At 40.4% G+C, this 20,763-nt stretch overlaps 1 protein-coding gene across 5 annotated transcripts in view; it reads left to right on the forward strand.

Annotated features, from left to right (window-relative positions):
* Window positions 1-20,763, forward strand: part of KIF20B (kinesin family member 20B) — a 1,912,547-nt gene that overhangs the window by 155,618 nt on the left and 1,736,166 nt on the right. For all 5 annotated transcript variants that reach the window (XM_044056921.1, XM_044056924.1, XM_044056926.1 and 2 more), the window contains exon 6: window positions 16,696-16,880. In XM_044056921.1, the coding sequence (XP_043912856.1) occupies window positions 16,696-16,880 (185 nt within the window). The remainder of the gene's footprint in view (window positions 1-16,695; window positions 16,881-20,763) is intronic.

The following is a 20,763-nucleotide window of genomic DNA, read 5'->3' on the forward strand; positions in this document are numbered from 1 at the left end:
TAAAACCTCACACACTTTTCTTTTGGAATTAATTACATGCTAATTTCAGGCTTGTTTCTACATAGGAAATATTGTGAAATATTGTGAATATAGAAAACCTGAGACAGTTTATTTTGTAGTATTTGTGTAAGGAATATACCACTTAAGTATAACACTGCTTCCAGACCGTAGTTTATTCACTAACTCACATGGTAAAACACTTGTGATATGGAACTTAAACCCAGTAAGCTAAGTGAAGAAATTGTCTCTGGTTATAGTTGCTTTTTTTGACCAACTTCATTCAACAAGCTGCTGTTTGTACTAATAATCAGTATCAAAAAAGACAGCAACTGTTGCTGACTTACCACCTGATAAATTATTTGAAATACGAGGCTTTTGACAGTGTGTTTATTGTGTAACCTAGTATTTTAAGTTGGTCCTGTCCAGATCCTGGAAACCCATGCACCAATCACTGAAAGTGCAAGTCCATGGCAAAAGAGAAAAAAAATCTCTGCTCAATTCAGGCTCATCCCCTTGCCTGACTCTCCAGATCTCAATGCCACCATTATTGCTTCAATGACTTCTGTGAAGTAGCTCAAGGATTTTGGCATTTTTGGAGCTTTTTTTATATATTCTTGTTGGGAAAGAGTTTTTCTTAATTTTACTTGTTGACAACCTTCTAGATCAGGAGCCAGCCAGTTTATTGTAGTCTTTATTGCATTTCTAACCACTTTTCCATACTCTTTACCCCCCAAACGTTTAACCTGTTTCACCCTTCTACTCCCAAATAAAAATAAATTAAAAAAACGAACCTTTCACTAATTTGCCATTATCCTGGATTTAGCTGGTGTGCTAATATTTATATTTTTGTGTATTGCTTTTGTAGTCTTAGTCTTGCTGCTTTTGTTCTAATGGAGGCAGTTTAGGCCTGTGGCTTCAAAAAAAAAAAAAAAAAAAAAGGCAGGCAGTGTGGACATACTTAAGACCCGCATTATGTTTTTTAGGGTCTTGAGGTTGGGCTTCTTGATTAGAGTGTCCCACTTGTAACCATTTCATTCCAAGAACCTCTTGCAAAGAAGAAACATGTATATATTTTTTTTGGATAGGATTGCTTAATGGAGAATGCCTTGAAGTAAAGGCTAAGAAAGAAGGGAAAAGGTATGCGTCTTACAGAGATCAGTCATAAAGACCTAAACAGGGAGAAAAGGAAAATGGAGGAACATGAGCCTTCCACTTAGGAAACATTGTCTCCAGCCAGATGTCCTGCAGTGAATGCTGAATCATCTTCTCATCTGGGCCCTTTTTTTTTTTTTTTAAACACTTCATTTCCACTGGTCTTCCTCATCAGTACTCTCTTGGGGCCAGCAGACTCTGCCAAGAGGAGGAAAACTGGAAACTTGGAGCAGAAGTTGTCTTAATGTTTTCTTGTCCCATATCACATACATTATTTAGGTCCCTCTTTAGCTACACACAGGTATATGGGGACAAGGTGTCTGCTTTCATGAAGTTTCTGCTTCATTTTGGTGTCTTGGCGCTCATGATGTTGAAGTCTGACCAAGAAGTTGTTCTACTCCACATTTTTGCGTTTTCATCTCCAGGGACCAGGTTTGTCACAGGGAGACCTGAAATATGGTCTGTGTTTACTGATCAAACAAAAATTTCCACCGAATGGGTAGTCATTGGACACTTAACAAGTAATAGTCCGTTTTTTTTTTTCAAACAGTCACATCATTGTAAATAAAATCAACAAATATGCATAGTTGGCCAACATATCCAAAACAGAAGGTAGTACGCACTTACCATGCTAAGGGTAGTGCAATCTCAGAGATTGTATATAATCGTGTATACCAAGTCAGAGATCACACACAGTGGGGAAAGGGCAGATTTCCTAGATTGTATTACAGTAGGGAAAGGGCAGATTTAGTTAGCCGTACCATACTGGTAAGTGTGTACTACTTTCCGTTTTGTGTATGTTGGACACCTATGCATATTTGTTTTTGTTTGATGATATGATTGCTCGAGAAAAGACTTGATGGTTAGTGTTCGATGACTAGCCGCTCTGTGAAAATTTCATTCGATCGGTAAGCATAGACCCCATGGAAGTGATGAGAGATCACATGTCTGTGTTCTCAGCTGCACAAGGTTTAGTTTCCTCTGTCTGTGGAGGTGTTGGCACAAACTGTCCATGATGTTCATCGTGTTACCTTGCTGCAGTCCTCACACTTGGGTTATCCTGTCATCAGGTGGTACCGCAGTCTGCTTGAATTCCAAAGTCTTGGTCCGGCGTTGGTTGCTGTCGCTTCTTCCCTGACGTCAGTGCGCCAGGGGTATATAGGATGCAAACAACGCCGTTTTCTTCAGCCTCTCACCGCGCGGTGCCCGAAGCAGAAGCAGTTCGCAAGTGCCGGTCGGCCGACTCCTGAGATTTCCGAAGTCGAATTTCAGATCCAAAGTCTTCAATAAAGCTAAGTACCCCATTGGGGAAACTTTTCTTGCCTCAGACCGATGTCAGAAAAAGTTAACAATTGTATTTCTTGTGGGAAGAAAATACCTCATAAGGATTTTCATTCTTATTGTATACCTTGCCTAGGCCCAGACCACGACATCACTGGTTGTCGCTTTTGTGCTAGGTTCAATAAGCGAACTATAAAACGACGCTTTGTTTTCACACGACACTACTTCGGTAGAAAATTTAATTACACTATGCCATCGGAGCAACCGACTACCGGCATGCACAAAAAACCGACTACCGGCATGCACAAAAAACGCAAAGATAAGGACAGGCCGCCTAGATCCAAGCCAGACTCCGAGGCCTTGGCTGGCCCGGTCTCCGGTTCACCGGTTTTCAGTGAGGTGCCTACGCAGCCCCTGGCTACCGCAGAATATGAACCCCAGACCGCTTCGGATTCTATGGCGGAGAGTTCTAGGCAGACGCAGCAATTTTCTGTATGCCCTACCGACGACATTGCAGAAGGAGAAGCCGGTGCCATCTTCGGTTTCTGAAGGTGTCTTCAGACTGACGCTCACCATAAAAACGTATCCTAAGCTTAAGACTCCTCTTAAACCAAAAAAGACTGCACTTCAGTCTCCAGTCCAAGGCCCCATGCCTAAGAAACAGATGCTTAAAATGGCTGAAGATTTGATCTCTTTAATCGGGGGTTCCCAACCCCCACCTGACAAAAGGCCTAGATAAGAGGAAGATCATGCCTCCTCTGATCAAGTGTCTATTTCCTCAGGCTCCTCTGAGGAACAAGATTACTCCTTTCCCCCTTATGAAGATTCTGATGCTGAGGATTCCATTCCCTCAGCTTCTCCCCCTGAAGACTATTCCTTTGGGGAAACTTTACATACCAGGAGGGAACATTTCCACTGGGAAGGTCAGGACTACTCTGACTCAAAGAAAAGGCTCAGAGTTTCTTTTACTCCCCCAGCACAGACCACTTGCTATCCCCCCCCAGTTTTAGACATTGTGGATGATGTTTACTTAGTATCTAGTTTAAATCCAGGTTTTCTGCCTCCTGCTCCAGCCAAACCAGATATATATTATAGAGTGCCTGACTCCCACAAATTCCTTTACAAAAGCCCTGTTGCTGACCCAGAGACCATCTCCCAGGGTCCCAAAGGGGCTAAGGCTTCTATGGCAAAAAATCCGGTACCCTCTGAAAGGGACTCCAGAGCACTAGACAGGTGCGGGAAGAAGGTTTACACCTCAGCCACTCTAGCTATGAGAGCACTAAATTGTCAATTTCACATGCTTAAATACCAGCAATTTCTAATGTCTCAAATAAAAGATGAGCGCACACCCTCAACGGTCTGAATTGAAGGAAATGCAGGATCTGTTGCATGCAGCTGAACAGGTGGGCAAACATAATTTACAATGTGGATTTGATTCCTTGGAAGCTTCCTGTAGAGCAGCTGTTACTGGGTCTGTTATACGTAGGCATGCTTGGTTAAAGGAACAAACTCTGCCTGATCATGTTAAGGCAAAGTTACTAGATGCTCTCTTACAGCAGAATGTCCTATTTGGGGTTAAAGCAGAAGAAGTCTTAAAGAAAATGGAGGATAAGGCAAAATCTATGCAGATGGTCAAAGATTTCTTACAGGTTCAGCCCCCTCGCTTCAGCAGAAATTGGCCAACCAATAATTGGTCCTTTCCAGCTACTGACAGACCACAGAGGGGTAAATACAGACGCCCAAGAGGCAGAGGACAAGCACAAACCCACTACAAACCTCGACAATGGGGCACTGCAACACAGAAGGGAGGAGAAGACAGGTCCCAAACTACTAGAAGGCAAACACAATGACTTAAACCTCATATGGCCAAGCAAAACTCTCTTGGCAGCTCCCTTCGGAGGAAAATTAGCACTTTTTACATACAACTGGCACATTGTCACAAAGGACAAATGGGTCCTAGACATAATTTCACGAGGATACAGATTCCATTTCCACACCTTGCCAATGAAAAGAGGAATGCCAAACCTGCCACAAAATCAATGGGCAGAGGCACAAAAACAAATTACAGCTCTCATGGACATTAGAGCCATTCAACTGGTACCTGCACGGGAGCAAGGCCAAGGATTTTACTCAAGGCTCTTTCTAGTCCCCAGAAAGGACAATGCTTGGAGACCCATTCTGGACCTTTCAATTCTAAACACCTTCTTACAAGTACCCAATTCAAGATGCTAACACTACAGCAGCTTCTTCCCATGCTGGGCAAGAAAGCATGGCTAGTAACGTTGGACCTCAAGGAGGCATACCTTCATGTCCCTATCGGACAAAATTGCAGAAGATACCTCCGTTTCATTGCAGGTTCAACCCATTACCAATTCTCTGCACTGCCCTTTGGCTTATCCACTGCGCCCAGGGTCTTCACAAAATGCCTGGCACCAGTAATTGCATACTGCAGACAAAGAGGAATTCAAATGTACCCATACCTGGACAACTGCCTCATCCAAGCAGAAAGCAAGGACATCCTCTTACAACATCTGGCTTTTGTAAAACACCTAAGTTGCCTAGGGTACACAGTAAACGAAAAGAAATCAAAACTAGTACTCTCACAAAATGACATTCCTGGGTGCCAGCTTGAATACAATGGCCCAGATGGCTTATCTGACGCCAGACAAACAACTACAACTGACTCAATATTTCAAAACAATGGCAACAAAGACCAAACTCCCTGCAAGAAAAATTATGCAGGCCTTGGGCTTCATGGCATCTTGCATACTACTAATACCATTTGCAAAGCTGCATATGAGGAAATTACAGTGGTACCTAAAAAGCGTATGGACTCAACACAGCCACAGCTTGGACACAATGATATCTCTCATTCCCTGCCTTCAACAAGAGTTTCTATGGTGGTCACAGGCATGTCACCTCAACAAGGGTCAGCCTTTCACCTTGCCCCCAGCCAGGCAAACTATGACAACGGATGCATCGGACTATGCCTGGGGGGCACACATGGCAGGACGGTGCGTTCAAGGCATATGGACTGCAGATCAAAGGAATCTGCACATCAATCAAGAAGAAATGCTACCTGTACAGAATGCCCTGACAGCCTTCAAGGACCTCTTACATCCAGGACAGCTTACAATAAGGACGGACAGCACCACAGTGTTGTGGTACATAAACAAACAAGGGGGTACGCACTCCTACCCTCTCTATGCAGGCAAGCAATGACCTTGTGGAACACAGCACTGGCTTACCAAGTTCAGCTACAAGCTCAATTCCTGCCAGGAAAAAAGAACACATTGGCAGATGACCTCAGCAAAAACATCATGGATCCCCACGAGTGGAAACTGGATCCACAAGTATTTGCAATGATAACTCAAAAATGGGGCCACCCAGACATAGACCTGTTTGCCAGCCCCCAAAACTATCAGCTAACAAAATTTTGTATAAGGACGTTTCACCATCAAGCTTGGAAAGTGGATGCACTCTCATTCAGTTGGAAAAACCTGACAGTATATGCCTTCCCTCCATTGCCCCTTCTCACAAAGGTGCTGCTGAAAGTCAGGATGGAGAGACCTAGAATGATACTTGTAGCCCCAGACTGGCCACGTCAGCACTGGTACCCACTACTAAGGAATATGGCCCAGGGCCCACCTTGGATTTTACCACAAATTGCTCATTTGCTCACACAGCAAGACAGTCAGATTCTACACAGCCAGCTCAAAACCTTAAATTTGGCTGCATGGCAAATCACCTAAGCAACCAGCCAGCTCCTCTTCCTCAAGCTGTTATGGATGTTATTCTGGAAGCCAGGAGGCCCAGCACCAGGAAGGCCTACTCGGACAAATGGAAAAGGTTTTGCACCTGGAACCAAGCTAAAGGCCAAAATGCCCTTCAGCCACACATACCTCAGATTCTACAGTATTTAACTGAGATGTTGCACAAAGGACTTTCTTTTTCATCTATTAAAATCCACGCCTCCGCTATTTCAGCCCACTACAACACGGATCCTCCCTTATTTTCACATCCGCTTCTAAGGCAGTTTCTCAGAGGGGCCAAAAACATTAGGCCCCCCAGGAGAGCACCTACACCAATCTGGGACCTCAATTTTGTTCTGGAAAAACTTACGCTACCACCTCTTGAACCAGCTTTCTCAGCTTACTTAGTTTATATCATGGAAGACTGCCCTGCTGCTAGCAATAACTTCAGCCAGAAGAGTCTCAGAGCTTCAGGCACTAATGGCAGTAGAGCCTTTCCTCATTTTCCATCAAGACAGTTTCTCTACGAACTAACCCCTCCTTTATGCTTAAGGTGGTATCTAGTGTGGCTCTAAATCAAACCATCTATTTACCCACCTTCTTTCCAAATCCACAGAACAAAGGAGAAAGACTCCTGCACTCCTTGGACATTCATAGGCAACTACGTTACTACTTGGATAAAACTAAGGTTTTCAGAAAATCTGACCAGCTGTTTGTATCCTATGCCGCAGCTTCACAAGGGAAGGCTATATCAAAACAGACCATTTCCAAATGGATAGGACATTGCATTCATTTTTGCTACACCCATTATGGAAAACCAGTTCCTGCTACCATAAGACCCCACTCCACCAGGGCAGCAGCTACATCTACAGCCTTCCTCAGGGGGGTGCCAACCAAGGATATTTTGGAAGCTACAACTTGGAGTTCAGTACACACCTTCACCAAACACTACCACTTACCACTTTACTCTAAGACTAGAGCTGGCTTCGCCACTGCAGTTCTGCAGGGCCTTCTAGCCTCCTCTAACCCTGTTTGACTCCACCTCCCATCCTTAGCTTTGGAATTCTACCCAAGTGTGATGACTGCAGCAGGGTAACACGATGAACATAGTAAAGTTTTGTACCTACCATAAATGTAGATGTTCGAGTGTATACCCTGCTGCAGTCCAGGTTACCCTCCCTCCATCCCATGTGACCTAACTAACTATAACTTTTCAATGCCTTAAAATCTGATACTACATTTGTGGTGTATTTGCTTATAGCTGGAGGGATGTTTTGTTTGTGCTAAACTTAAGATTGGTACTATTTACTGACCACCTTTTTGGGGGGCACCTGACGTCTGGGACAAGAAAAACTGAAGAAAATGGTGTCTGATGCATCCTTTATACCCCTGGCGCACTGACGTCAGGGAAGAAGCGACAGCAACTGATGCTGGACCAAGACTTTGGAATTCAGGCCGACTGCAGGAGACCGCCTGACGACAGGATAACCCAAGTGTGATGACTGCAACAGGGTATACACTCTAACATCTACATTTATGGCAGTTACAAAACTGTACTTGCGCTGACCTTCTTGGGCTTAAGGATAGTCTAGTCTCTGGTTCTGAACCTTTGATCATTGTTGAAATTGGCACTCTTGGAGTTTGATTCCCTGTGTGCCGAAGCCCACCTTTTAGAAGCACTGGAATTGTCGAGGCCCATGGTTGGTGTTGCTCATATTAAAATTCCTAGATAAAGCCAGGATGTACAAAGCCAAGGTCATTCTCTGAACACCATTCTGGCCTTGAAATATTCGCTTCCCTATGCTTCGGCTTCACCTAGGAAGAAAACTCCTTTGCAGTACCCCCAGTTTCTGTCTTATACTTATAGGCACCTGGGCATTCAGTCCCTTCAGTCCCTTCAGTTAACTGGTTTCTCCAGTACCATTAATGGCCAGAAACACCAAGCCGCCTCCACAAGTGACAGACTTGATTACAGCCTCTCAGAATCTGTTAACCAGGAAAATATACAAAGGGCAATGGATGAGATATTTATTGTGGGCAAATAAAATGTTGACAGCCTGTGGTGCAGAAGGCTTTTGATTTTATTCACACACCAAGTCTATCTATTGTTGATACTATAGTGCAGTGTAAGGGGGGTGAGGTGGTTCCCTTCTGAGTTGGTTCTACTTCAAGTGAGATGTTGGTAGCTCAGGTGGATGTTAGATTCAGTTGTACCTATTGAAAAGAGTAGAGGACTTAAGTAGTTGAACAGAAAACAAAAAATTCTTCAAAGTATAGAAAGTGAATACAAAAATAACACTCTTAAGGAATCCTTGGATGGCAAAACAAATGAAACAAGTCTCCAATTTTTTTTTTTTTTTTTTTTTAACTTAAGTGCTGTTGACCTTGAAAACGATCTTAATCAGAAAAAAACTGTGCCTGAAAAAATTTCTGCCACTATATGTACAGTTAAAGTCATGTGACTTTCAACCAGTCAGGAAGCTATTTACACTTAATGGTTCTACCAAACTTTTTTTAAGGACGCCTTTGTAATTTACCAATCCTTTTAATCCTGGATGCTCGTAAGAATTTGATAAAATCTGCCTTTTCGTTTCTCTAAATTCCAACTCTCCTTCTCTATCACCATTAAAATCTTCTGGTGTGTGATCCAACACATAATGAACTTGCTGCACATCTGTAAATCGAGCAATACTAGAGCTGCCCACTACAGGGACGTAAATATAGCCTGTGATTTAAATAGGGCAGGCTGGAGGGACAGATTTCTCTCAACAACTGTCGTATCTTTGAAATAGGCTAACAAATCATGTGAAACAGAGCACCTCTATGATACTGTTCAAACGGAACCTGGACAAGTGGATGGGGCACTGTAAATTCGTTGATATTTAAGCATATTCTCATTTTAAATTCCATTTTTATTAAATCTTGTCTCTCTTCTTCTATAGTTTCTTTAAGAACATTTATGTATCTTTCTACATAATTTCACCAACACAATATGTTCTTTCCTGACATTTAAAAAAAAATCCAATAGAAATTTTAAGAAGCAAGAAATACAATAGTTTTTAAACCAATTCCTCCCTTCTCCTCCTCCTCCTCTTTACAATATAAAACTATTCAAATGTCAACCAAATATAAAAGAAAATCAACTCAATTAAAACTGTTTCTAATCCCAACATAAACCCAATTTTCCCAAAATATAAGAATGTATTGGGTAAACTTTTTTCCTTAAGGAATTATTATAACTAATCTCTTATAGAAATCCACATTTCTTTATGCCTACCTTCTTTACCTAATCTGATTCTCAAATCTTTTTTTCCTGATCTTGTAAAATATATACTTGCATTTTAACTGCATCACCCAAAACCTTCACTTCCATGTTTTTATATGTTTAATTCTACTTTCCTAATACCCACTGCAGCATTCTGTATGGCGTCTTTATCCATCTTTTGCCATATGCAGTTATTAGTCATCTGCATGTATTAAAATTGTGTCTTTGTTCTTGACCTAAATAATTTCCTCCCTTAGTATTGCTTGCTGCTTTACTCGTCACTGAATTAATTACTAAAGATGATAATACTGCTTAATGGGCAACCCTCTTTCACTCCTCTTTTTCACTTGTATTGCTTGACTGAACCATCCATTAACTAAAATTCTCTTCCAGGAATTCCTATATAGTGATTTATTTTAAAAACTTTTTATACAGCAATATTTTTTTAATTTCAAACACTATTATGCACTTATTTTGATATCACATAATATATTTGCTTTAATTTTCTCACTAAAAATACTACTTGCAACCTCTTTAACTATAGGCAATAAATGTCTACATTTTTCCCCTGCAACTCCAATAAATTCTGTTTTCCACTAAGACAACAATCATTTTATTCACTTTTTATTATATTAATTTAATATCTTATAAATTGAATTGTTCAGAGTTGTAGGTCTCCATGTTTTGGTAATTTGTTTGTATAAGTTAACCTAACTAGTCCTACACATAACTAGTTAGAGAATGGTATAAGAAAATAATTTAATAATTGCATGAACATTTCCTTCTCATTCGTCATCTCCATAGGAAAATCATACCATTTGGACCTGGCATTATCTTGTGTATCACTTTCAAAACATTTAGTTCTATTTCTATCTTCATATTATCGTTTTCTTTTCCATTTTCTCTTGTTAAAAATTTCCATTATCCCTTTTCACACTTCGTCAGAAAGGGAGAAACCTCCTCAATACTACCTTGTATAACATGCTTTGTTGCTTTTTTTTTTTTTTTTCTCAGCAAGTGCTCTTTATATATTTCATTTTGTTTTAATTTTTTCCCTTATCTCATTTTACATTTTTCTTACATTTTTGGTTTAAGATGCATCTTCCTATATTTCTTGCTCTACTGTAACCACCACTGTTTGTTTTTTATTAACATAAAAATGAATTCTAGCATAATGATATTCCCATAACTTTTCGATACATTCACCAACAAAACTGTTTCTAGAACTTCTACTACAACTTTAATCAATTTTCCTTCTGCTATATGCTTTTCAATTATTATTTATGCTTTAATACATAAATGATCTGAAGAAAAAAATTGCATTTATCTTTTTTCCTTCAAAACCATCCAAATAAAGAAGAAATCTGAAAATAAAAATTTATGTAAAATTTATTTTCCCCCAGAAATTAACTGACCACATTTTAATAACTGCTTTCCCATTTAAACATCTCTCCCAATATTATCACCTTATTTCCTTAATTTACTATTTAAATATTGCATAATAATATCTTTCTGGGGTAATACATTTTTTTTTTAAGTTATTAAATCTTTGATTGGCGTATGCATTTTTACTCAGAAAAAATAAATCTCCAAACTTTTTCTCAATATTTTTGCTTTTCTGGGATTAAACAATGTGTCATCTAAAAATCTTAAAATTTTTCTTCATCTAGCCACCTCCCAAACAGGCATTTGATCCAAAACTCCATCTTAGAATTAATATGGGGCAGAGAACTCTGTTTTCTTATTTTTGGATTCAAAAAATCTTACATCCTGTATATCCATTTTATAATGAGATACCTTACTAAAAGGATAGATGGCCTAAATGACATGTCCTTTCTGGAGTGACAAAACCCTGCCACTAAACTCTGCATCCTAGAGAATGGTAAGAGGTGACCTGTGTCTGGCTTAAAAGGCATCTCATGACCAAATACTGATGGATTTATTGTACATCAGAAAGTCAAATGGCATTAGAAATAGTTGGTTTTATAGATGAGAAACCGACAATTTATCCCAAGACTGCCCCCGTGCTACTTTTGGAGAGATTCAGCTCCTCAATGTTTTTCCCATGCATGGCTTTTCTCAAATTGCCCATGATATGATACTACTTATTCTTATTAGGGGTAATGTATAATTATTAACCAATTTCTAACCAACTGGGATAAGTTAATATGAACACAATAAAATAAATTGGCTAGGCTTAAAATGGTCCGAAAGGTCAGCTAGCCTGGTACTTGCGTATGAGCCTGTAATGGATATGCTTCTTAGCTTTTTTCAAACAATGAACATTTAACAAAATATTTTTATGCCAACTCTTTCCTTTCCTTGCACGTTTAATTATCAGATTTTTTTTCTCTTTTTTTGTTTTACTGTATTTCTGTTCATCCCTTTATCCCATTCTTTTTCATCCTCTTTACCTTTGGATTTTCCGGACTTGGCAGTACAAAGTAAATTTGAATTTTTATCGTATCATTTTGTACTTCCCTTTCACTAAGTTTACTACCCTCTTCATCACCTGTATTAATTTCATTCTCACTTTGCATTACTTGATCGTTATTTCAGTTCTCATTCTCTTCTGCTGTTTGTTGACAATCATACCAGCAATGATCACACTTCACATTCATTGCAAACTTTCCTGCAATTGTTTGCTGCCATGTCCCTAAGGGGGAGGAGTGGTCCAAAGAGTGGAGTTAACCTTCAACATGATAAACAAGCGTGGGGGGGCGGTAGTAGGTAGGGAAAATAAAATAAATATCATACCAGATGGACGCACAGAAAGCTGAGCCCCCCAGAGTGCCCTTGAGATCCATGACCAATCCCAGCGACACCGGAGCATTCGAGGAGGAGGGGTAGATTGATGGTTGGTGGGTGTGGTGCAATTTGAGTCAGGTCAGTATAAATGAGTTCCCAGGAGGCCAAAACATTAGTTTTTGCTACTGTTGCATGGCATTTGTTATTTGAAGCAGTGCGGATCTTGTTACTGTTTAGTTTAAACTTTTTATTTTCTTCCAGTTCATTCTTTTTATTGATTAATAAACTGTACAAGTTATTTTTAGGGGTTGGGGCAAGTGTGTTCTGTGCTTGCCATTCTATAACTTTGGCGATTTACCTTTTTGATGCTTCCCTTTTACTGACTTGCTGACATTGCTTGCTGCTTTTTCAGGCTTCTTTCTCAGCTTAACCATGGAACAGCTTACTAGTTCCTTGATTTTATTCCCCTCGACACAAGAAAGAAAATTTTAAGACATCATTTGCCAGTTTAGTAGGCTGTATTCTTGCATCAGGTGCAGATGGGTGACCCTGCAGAGGCTTTTTCAGGCTCCTCTTTTTTTTTTTCTTTCCCCGACTCCAAATCCAGCGCTAGACAAGTGGCAAATGGAGTATCTCCGGGTTCAGTCCTAGGACCTCTCTTGTTTGGCATCTACTTCTCTGAAGTAAAGGCCAACACTAAGGGACTCTGGCTAATAAAGTTCGCAGATGACTGCAAACTGGGAGCCATTATTGAATCCCCAAATGATATGGATACTGTACAAAAGGGCCTTACAGAAACAGATGCTTGGTGCCAGAGCCATGGGCTCAAGCTCAATGCCAAGAAATGTGTACTTATCCCCTTTGGGGAAAAAACCCGTGAATTACCACATAGGTGGCAGTACACTAAACACCGAAAGTGTGATAAGGGACTTAGGAACACACCTTCAGTAACCACATCGCCACAACGGTCAGGAAATCTTATGTGGCACGCCTCATCACTAAGGGCTTTTCATCCAGAAAAAGGAGGTCATTGTCGCACTGTACTCATCCCTCATTAGACCCATTGTAAAATACAACGCCCCATTTTGTATGCACCTCTCAAGACATCTGCAACAACTGGAAAGGTCGCAAAAATACCTCACTAAGAGTCACAGGCCTAAAGCAGATGCCCTATGCTGACCGCCTTAAACTCCAGCTATACTCTTGTCACATATCGTCTACTCTGTGGCGATCTCTGCTTAACATACAAGGCCATGTCAAACCCTGAGCTTTTGGACATGCTACACTTAAAGAAATCCCAATCCCTCAGAGCCACACGCTCCAGGGATCTTAACCTTGTCATCACAAAAAACAAAACACGCTGGAGGTTTAGGTTCCTGAGCCAGAGACTCCCCAGACTCTGGAATAGATTGCCCATATGTGCCAAGTAGAGTGCCTCTTTGGCCCTCTTCAAAAGGAAGTTGATTGAATGGGAGAAAGGAAATTCACCCCGGGGATCACATCAGTCGCCCTGCTAGTCAGGGGTCCAGAGAAGTAAATAGTGTGGGAAGAAATAGCCAGGGAATTGTTTGGCTAGGCTTGTATAGGCCCTAGGGTTGATATCCTAGTTACCAACCTATGGTATAGTCCGTTCAGCTTCCATGCACCAGGGTTTAGCCATGTCCTTTGCCCACAGAGGACAATTACCATGGTCTGTCTTGGAGGAAGGAATGCTTGTCTGCCTGACTGTACTAAAATGCCTGTTCACTGGGGTGAACTCCCTGACATCAGTCTGTCTACTTGTAATGATACCCCTGTTAAAATCGGCAGAAGGTTTCACATTTATCTTTCTCTGTTACCCTAGATAGATAAGCTTTATTAAGACTGGCTCAGGCTCTTAACCCTTTACATTCTGGTTTCACTTGTAAGAGTAAAAAACTATTTTTTTCGGTTTCTAAAGACTCTGTGTGATGAGCAAGGAGTAGAAATGTAGAGAGAAAAATGTTTCTCCTCCTTTAAACAGTTGGTGAGTCTGAACAAAGAATTTCTTTTGACTTTCCCATAGAGTTTTCCTTTTCTGAAACTATATCTAAACTGAATCAATATTTTCTCTGAGAACAAAATTAACTTCTAATTTCTTTGAAAAACAAATATGATTTATTACACCTGGAATTTCATCAGCCTAGTTCTGTACCTCTTGTCTTTCCAGTTTTGGAGGATGTTTTCATTGCTCTCGCCTTATAGTGTACTTTTACCCTTTCCTAAGTCTGGGACATGAAGTGCATATTTAATCCCTTTGTTTTTCTCTCTAAGCTGTTTTCCGTTGTGACTGGCTTCTGTATAGGGTGTGGTCGTTTAGGTGAATTTTTCTTCACCGTATTAAACTTTGTTATAGTTCTGTATCTCTCTTGCTCCACAAGTGGCATGCAGAGTCTAAAATTTATTTGAAACACATTCCACTCTTACTGAGTTAGATATGTTGTGGAAATCTTGCCAAAACCTTATTTAGTTTCTAAGGGGTTTCTTTCCTCATGTGGTCTCTTAAAATTAGGGGGTACAGTCTGGCATTGCCCTGTGGATGAAGCCATTGCTCACTGATGTGATCCCTTATCACCACCCTGTGACTAGATAAGGCCTTGGGTAAAATTTCTACTGTTTTTACCCTGTCCAGTAGATGATGGCTGACCAAAAAGAAAAGCTGCTTCACTGGCTACTCCAGTTTTGAGCATCAAAAAATGTAACCAGTTTTTATAGGGTGTACAGCTTTTCGTTTATTTACCGGCAAAAAATGAATTTGTCCATCCAATTATAGCTGTGCCTCTTCCAGATAGGCTTCCTTCAGGGGTACCACATCATGTATATTTAACACTGCAGTGAAACCCCCTTCTGTAATAACTGGTAGGTGGTCTCCCAGAGCACACCCAGTACTTCATAGAAATTATGAAATGGGATCAAATTGCCTTTAAGATGTCCAAACTGGCAACATTTGGTGATCCTTGGATTGTTCTAAACTTGTCTTTCCCCATCTGCCTTTACCATCCACGCTTATATCTATTTTGGTTCAGTCCAATATGTCCTTGATAAAAATTAGGACTCTCTTTGAGGCTTGGCTACTACTAAATGCCCCCTTCAGAAGCTCAGGTTAGTTTTATTTTTGAATCCAACCCTTTATTTTCCATGTAAGTACTCCGTACCTAGCATTAGCAGCCCTGTTATACATAAGGTGCATAAAAATGGAAATACAATTACTATATCCTAACAAAGTTAAAATGAATCCATTACTATATCCTAACAAAGTTAAAATGAATCCATTACTATATCTTAACCAAGTTAAAATGAATCCATTACTATATCTTAACCAAGTTAAAATGAATCCATTACTATATCTTAAAGTTAAAATGAATCCATTACTATAGCCTAACAAAGTTAAAATGAATCCATTACTATATCCTAACAAAGTTAAAATGAATCCATTACTATATCCTAACAAAGTTAAAATAAATCCATTACTATAGACTTGTTGTTTGTCTTTTGGCTTTTCCCGGTAAGGGGTCGCCACAGCGGAACTCTGGTCCGCTAATGATTGGCAGTAGATTTTTACGAAACGCCGAGGTTGCCAGCTCTACGGCCAACCTTCAACGAAGGCATGTCCATTACTATAGATTAACAAAGTTAAAATGAATCCATTACTATAGACTAAAAAAGTTAAAATGGATCTAGTAATGTGCTTGACGTGTCCAAGCTACAAGACTATGGATGGGTGAACACAAATCTAGTGTGCAGGTAGGGCGTACTGATCATGCCTGGGTTAAAATACCTGCCATCTTCACTTCCCTTCCTGTAACAACAATGATGAAGCTACACATGGAAGCATTAGAGCGCATATGGCAGAGGGAATGTTTGTTAAAGCTCCTATCTAGTTTCTACCTCCCTCTTCTTCTTGGTCTGTTGCCAGTCCGTTTAGAAGATGCTGAAGATCTTGAGGTTTTACAAAGGTGATGTTTGAATCAAGGCAGTTGGGGAGAGATAATGGTCTCGGATTTGACTTGATGTTTTCTTTCACTTCACCAGACATCTCTCAGGGTATTGTACCATCGAGCCCATGTGGGGTGCTTATCCTTTCTTGTGCACATCACATTGTTTGAAACTTTAGTTTCACTGACAAAAGTTACTTCATTTATATTAGACTGAAGACTTTTCTTGTAGGATGCGTACTTGTTTCTTTTAGGCAGTTGGAATATTTTTGAAAAGAACGGAGGACGAGCTTTTCCATCTCAAAGTACTTTTGTTTGTATGTACAGCCAACCTAAAATCTGTAGCACATTGCAAATAATATTTTCCATGTATGAGTAATCACAGCTACAACCTTAGTTGCAGTATGTCAAAAGCTGATAAAAGTGACGTGTGGTTTCTGTGTATATGATGCATATGTTAATTTTACAAAGTATTAAGTATGAGGATAGTGACAAGTTTCTGCTGTTTGTTCAGAAATATGATTCATAATTTACTTTGTTATAGGTACGGATTGCAATGCTGGCCTTTTGCCACGATCTATGGCTGTTCTGTTTCATAATATTAGAGAGAAATTGTATGATAAGATGGACTTCAAGCCTCAAAGATGTAGAGAATATTGTCGACTCTCAGAAGATCAGATAAAAGTAGAAATGTCCATCAAAAACTCTGTACTTCGATTATTAAAGGAGGTAAATATACATAGGCAAAAAAATGACTGTTGAAAATTGTGATTTATTTTTATTGGGTTTGAAGAGTCTTGAAACTGTTTGACAAAGGTATCTGTAGTTTTTCATTCTTAGGAGAGGATTGCAAACCTACAAAGGTCTTTGCAGGCTGTCTCACTAGGTTGCACTCATGCTGCCGTGCGAGTACTAGGCCAGCTGCCCTTACGGGTCATTTTAAGTCTAGCCAATTTCCCTTTTTGAGCTTTAAATAACCTAGCCCATTTGCTTAAAGACTGGCCTTGCCCATCGAATGGTTGATAATTGTGTATTACTCCTAATGAGAATAACCGGGATCATACCATAGATATTTTGAGGGGATCTATGCATAAGACCAAGCGTTTAGGAGATGTCTTTGTCAGTTAGTAGTCCTGGGTATGCAAATTCACCCCTGAGGTGGCACCCTTGTCCCTCATGGAAGGTGGTAGCCGGTGTTAATCACAGGCCTGCTCTGTTGATAAATTTGGTCTGCGAACTACCCAAAAAGAACACATAGGGATACTTGGGATTAATATGACTAGGCTTGTAAAGGCTCTAGGGCCACTAGCCTAGTAACCTCCTATGAACCTATGTGGATAGGGAGTCTGTTCCACTGCAGCTCTATCCATTGTAAGGTATACCTGTCCCTCCAAACCGTTCTATTGATATAGCAGACCAGATTTAGATCCCTAGACTGAGTGTTTCTTATGCCATTTGACTTGATGTGCAGTAAATCCATTAGTAATAGGTCACAGGATGTCTTGTTTGGCCGGCACAGGTCACCTCTTAGCAGTATGTAGGATACAGAGTATAGTGAAAGGGCTTTGAATTGGTTCATTTAGGACATGTTGTTTAAGCCTTGCATCCTTTTAGTAATGTGTCTCCTGTGGGTGTTCTAGTTGATGCACATGTTTAGGACATGTTGTTTAAGCCTTGCATTCTTTTAGTAATGTGTCTCCTGTGGGTGTTCTAGTTGATGCACATGTTTGTGCAGTTACAAGTCCAAAGGGGCATTATACTTAATGTTTGCCCTAATGAGGGTGACTAAAGGGAGGACAATGATGTTGCTATTTCTAGACACAATCCCGTTTATAAGCTGTGCAATATCGAAGGACTTTATTACAACAATGGACGTATGTCGGCCAAAAGTTAGGCCACTGTCCACAAAAGTAAAATCCAGTTGTTTCCATAAGTAAAATGCCAAACCACTGTCAGCTCTTGTGGGTGTATTGTCAATGTGGTAATTCTGTGGCTAGATGACTTTCCAAAGGATGCAATAATGCAAATTTAGTTTCAGTCCATGATTCTGGCACCAGTTATTTGGGACAAACCTTTCTGCAGTATGACTAAGTCATTTGGAATTTAATGACTGTCCAGAGTTTGCAGTTATCTGCAGACTTAGCCAGAGCCTTTTGGTATTTGGGTTTTACTTAAGAAAAGGTAAATGCCAAACAGGAGAGGTCCCAGCACAGAATGCTGGGGGAATCCACTGGTGACTGGTTTCTTTGTGGAGGCAACTTCCCCTATTTTAATTATCTGTGTCCTATCTGTGGGCCAGTTGGCAATCCAGCAGGTGACATAGGGGTTTATTTCCAGTTTTTTAGCTTACTATGCCTGAGTGGGGAAGTACATCAAAAGCTTTTGCCAGGTCGAGGTATGTGGTTTGTACTGTTTTGCCTTCATCCATTGCTTTGGTGACCTTTATATAAAAAAAAAAAAATTCCCACTGGGATTTGTACGCATGACCTACCCTTCACAAATCCAAATTGAGGTGATTCCAGTATTTGGAAGTTCCCTATGTCCAGATTGATTAATTCCATAAGTTTTTCCATGACTTTGCATATGATTTAGACTTGTCCACAGTTTTGTAATTGCCTGGGTCTGTGGAAGGTCCTCCCTTATGCAGGGGAATAATTTGAAACCATTTGACAAAGGTATCCTCTATAGGTGTGCTTAAATTGTACTTAAGGCTGTTTAAGATACCTCCCACAGATATTTTCAGGGCCCATCAATATAGTATTTTTTTTCTTTTGATAGCACTTAAGAACTTGTCTTGGGTGATAGCTGGAGGGGGAGTCTGTTTCAAGTATATCTTCAGGGTTGTATGGAAGGGAGAGAGGGGTAAAGTTTTTTATATATATATATATATATCTATATCTATATATAATATATATATATATATATATATATATATATATATATATCTATATATACACACACACACACACACACACACACACACACACACACACACACACATATATATATATATATATATATATATATATATATATATATATATATATATAAGGGCTCAGTGTCTGTTATTGTAAAAGTGTATTGGTTCTGGTTTAAGCACTAGGGCTTCAGGCCAGTTATTTTACATTAAGAAGGTTCGTGGTCTGCACTCTTGTGGGAGGAGAGGCTCGACTCTGCCCTGCTGAGCTGGGAATTTCTGGTTAAAGGCTTATAGTGCCTGCATAGTTGAACTGTTTCTTACTGAAATTGGTACACCTTGTTTGCTGTAGCATAGACTAGATCCAGGCCTGCTGAATCTAGCTTTGTTTGTATGCTTGTTTGCTTGTTATTTCCCTGAAACGCTAATTCCACCTAAAACGTGGCTTTTCAGCGCTTCTGTGGATCCCTAGTGATATCTGCATTGCTTACTGTACTTATTTCCTTGTTTCACTTGAAAGAAAGTTACTGTTTGTCATTTTTGCATTTAAGTTACCTGTAACACATTGCATTTAAGTTACTTGGCACTTGCTCACTAATGCAATTATACAAGTCAGCACTAAAAAATTAAAAGCACTTCACCCTCACAAACTCCCCTTGAGTACCTTGTTCCCCACTGGCCCTTTTTTTCAGTTATAAAGGAATTCCCAATACTATTCTAGCATGTCCAAAGGTCAGTTGTCAATCTCCTCTCCGGTCCAGCTGGTGAATCTGGGAATCTTGAGGCAATGTTACAACTGCCTCATGTACACAGACAACCCTCTCCTTCTCCCAACAAATTCCAACACGTGAGAGATGCAACCATATAGCCAAACTGGAGGCTAAGCTCTTTCAACTCGGTACTGGCTTATCCAGTCAGGAGGAGAAGGAAACCACACTCACTACAATTCCATTCTCACATAGACCTACCATGACAGCAAACCAAACACATAAACACACAAAAACATACTCGGAGGCTCTAAATAAAAATCTGCGTAAGCAGCAGAGACCTCCAAAGCAGACACCCAAGCAACCACTACCCCAAAACAAAACACGTGCAACACATAGCTCACAAAGCCAGTGTGCCGAACAGTCACAGCCCTTAAGGCTAAACAACACACCTGATACACTTGTAATAGGTGACTCTATCGTCGGGCACACTGACGTCACGCTCACCAGGTTGAACAAGGAGAAGGTCATGGTGAGCTGCCTGTCGGGAGCTAGGATCCGCCACCTAACACAAGCACTCGGGTCACTCGAGGCAAGTACAGATATGACTCTGTCATTGTCCATGCTGGTGTGAATGACCTGAGACGTACCTCCCTGGACTACATGAAAAGAGACATAGAGGAGCTCTCTGAGCATGTAGCCCAGGCCGGTATGACCATGACCTTGAGTAGCATCTTACTCTCACCAAGAATTATGCCACAATATGAAGACAAGATGATCAATTTCAACAATTGGCTTAAGTATTGGTGTCATTCAAAGGGGATCCAATGCCTGCCGGCCTGGGATGACATGCTCGACAAGCCACGATGCTTCGCTAGGGACGGCTTGCACCTGTCACCCCTGGGCTTTAGGATATTGGTAAAGGCTCTTGCTACCCCCATAGTGCCTTTTTTAGGCAAGGCTCAAAAGACAAACCCACCTCCATAGG

Source organism: Protopterus annectens, chromosome 14.part0, assembly GCF_019279795.1.
Source record: "Protopterus annectens isolate FY-2018-M chromosome 14.part0, PAN1.0, whole genome shotgun sequence".
In the NCBI taxonomy this organism is placed as follows: domain Eukaryota; kingdom Metazoa; phylum Chordata; order Ceratodontiformes; family Protopteridae; genus Protopterus; species Protopterus annectens.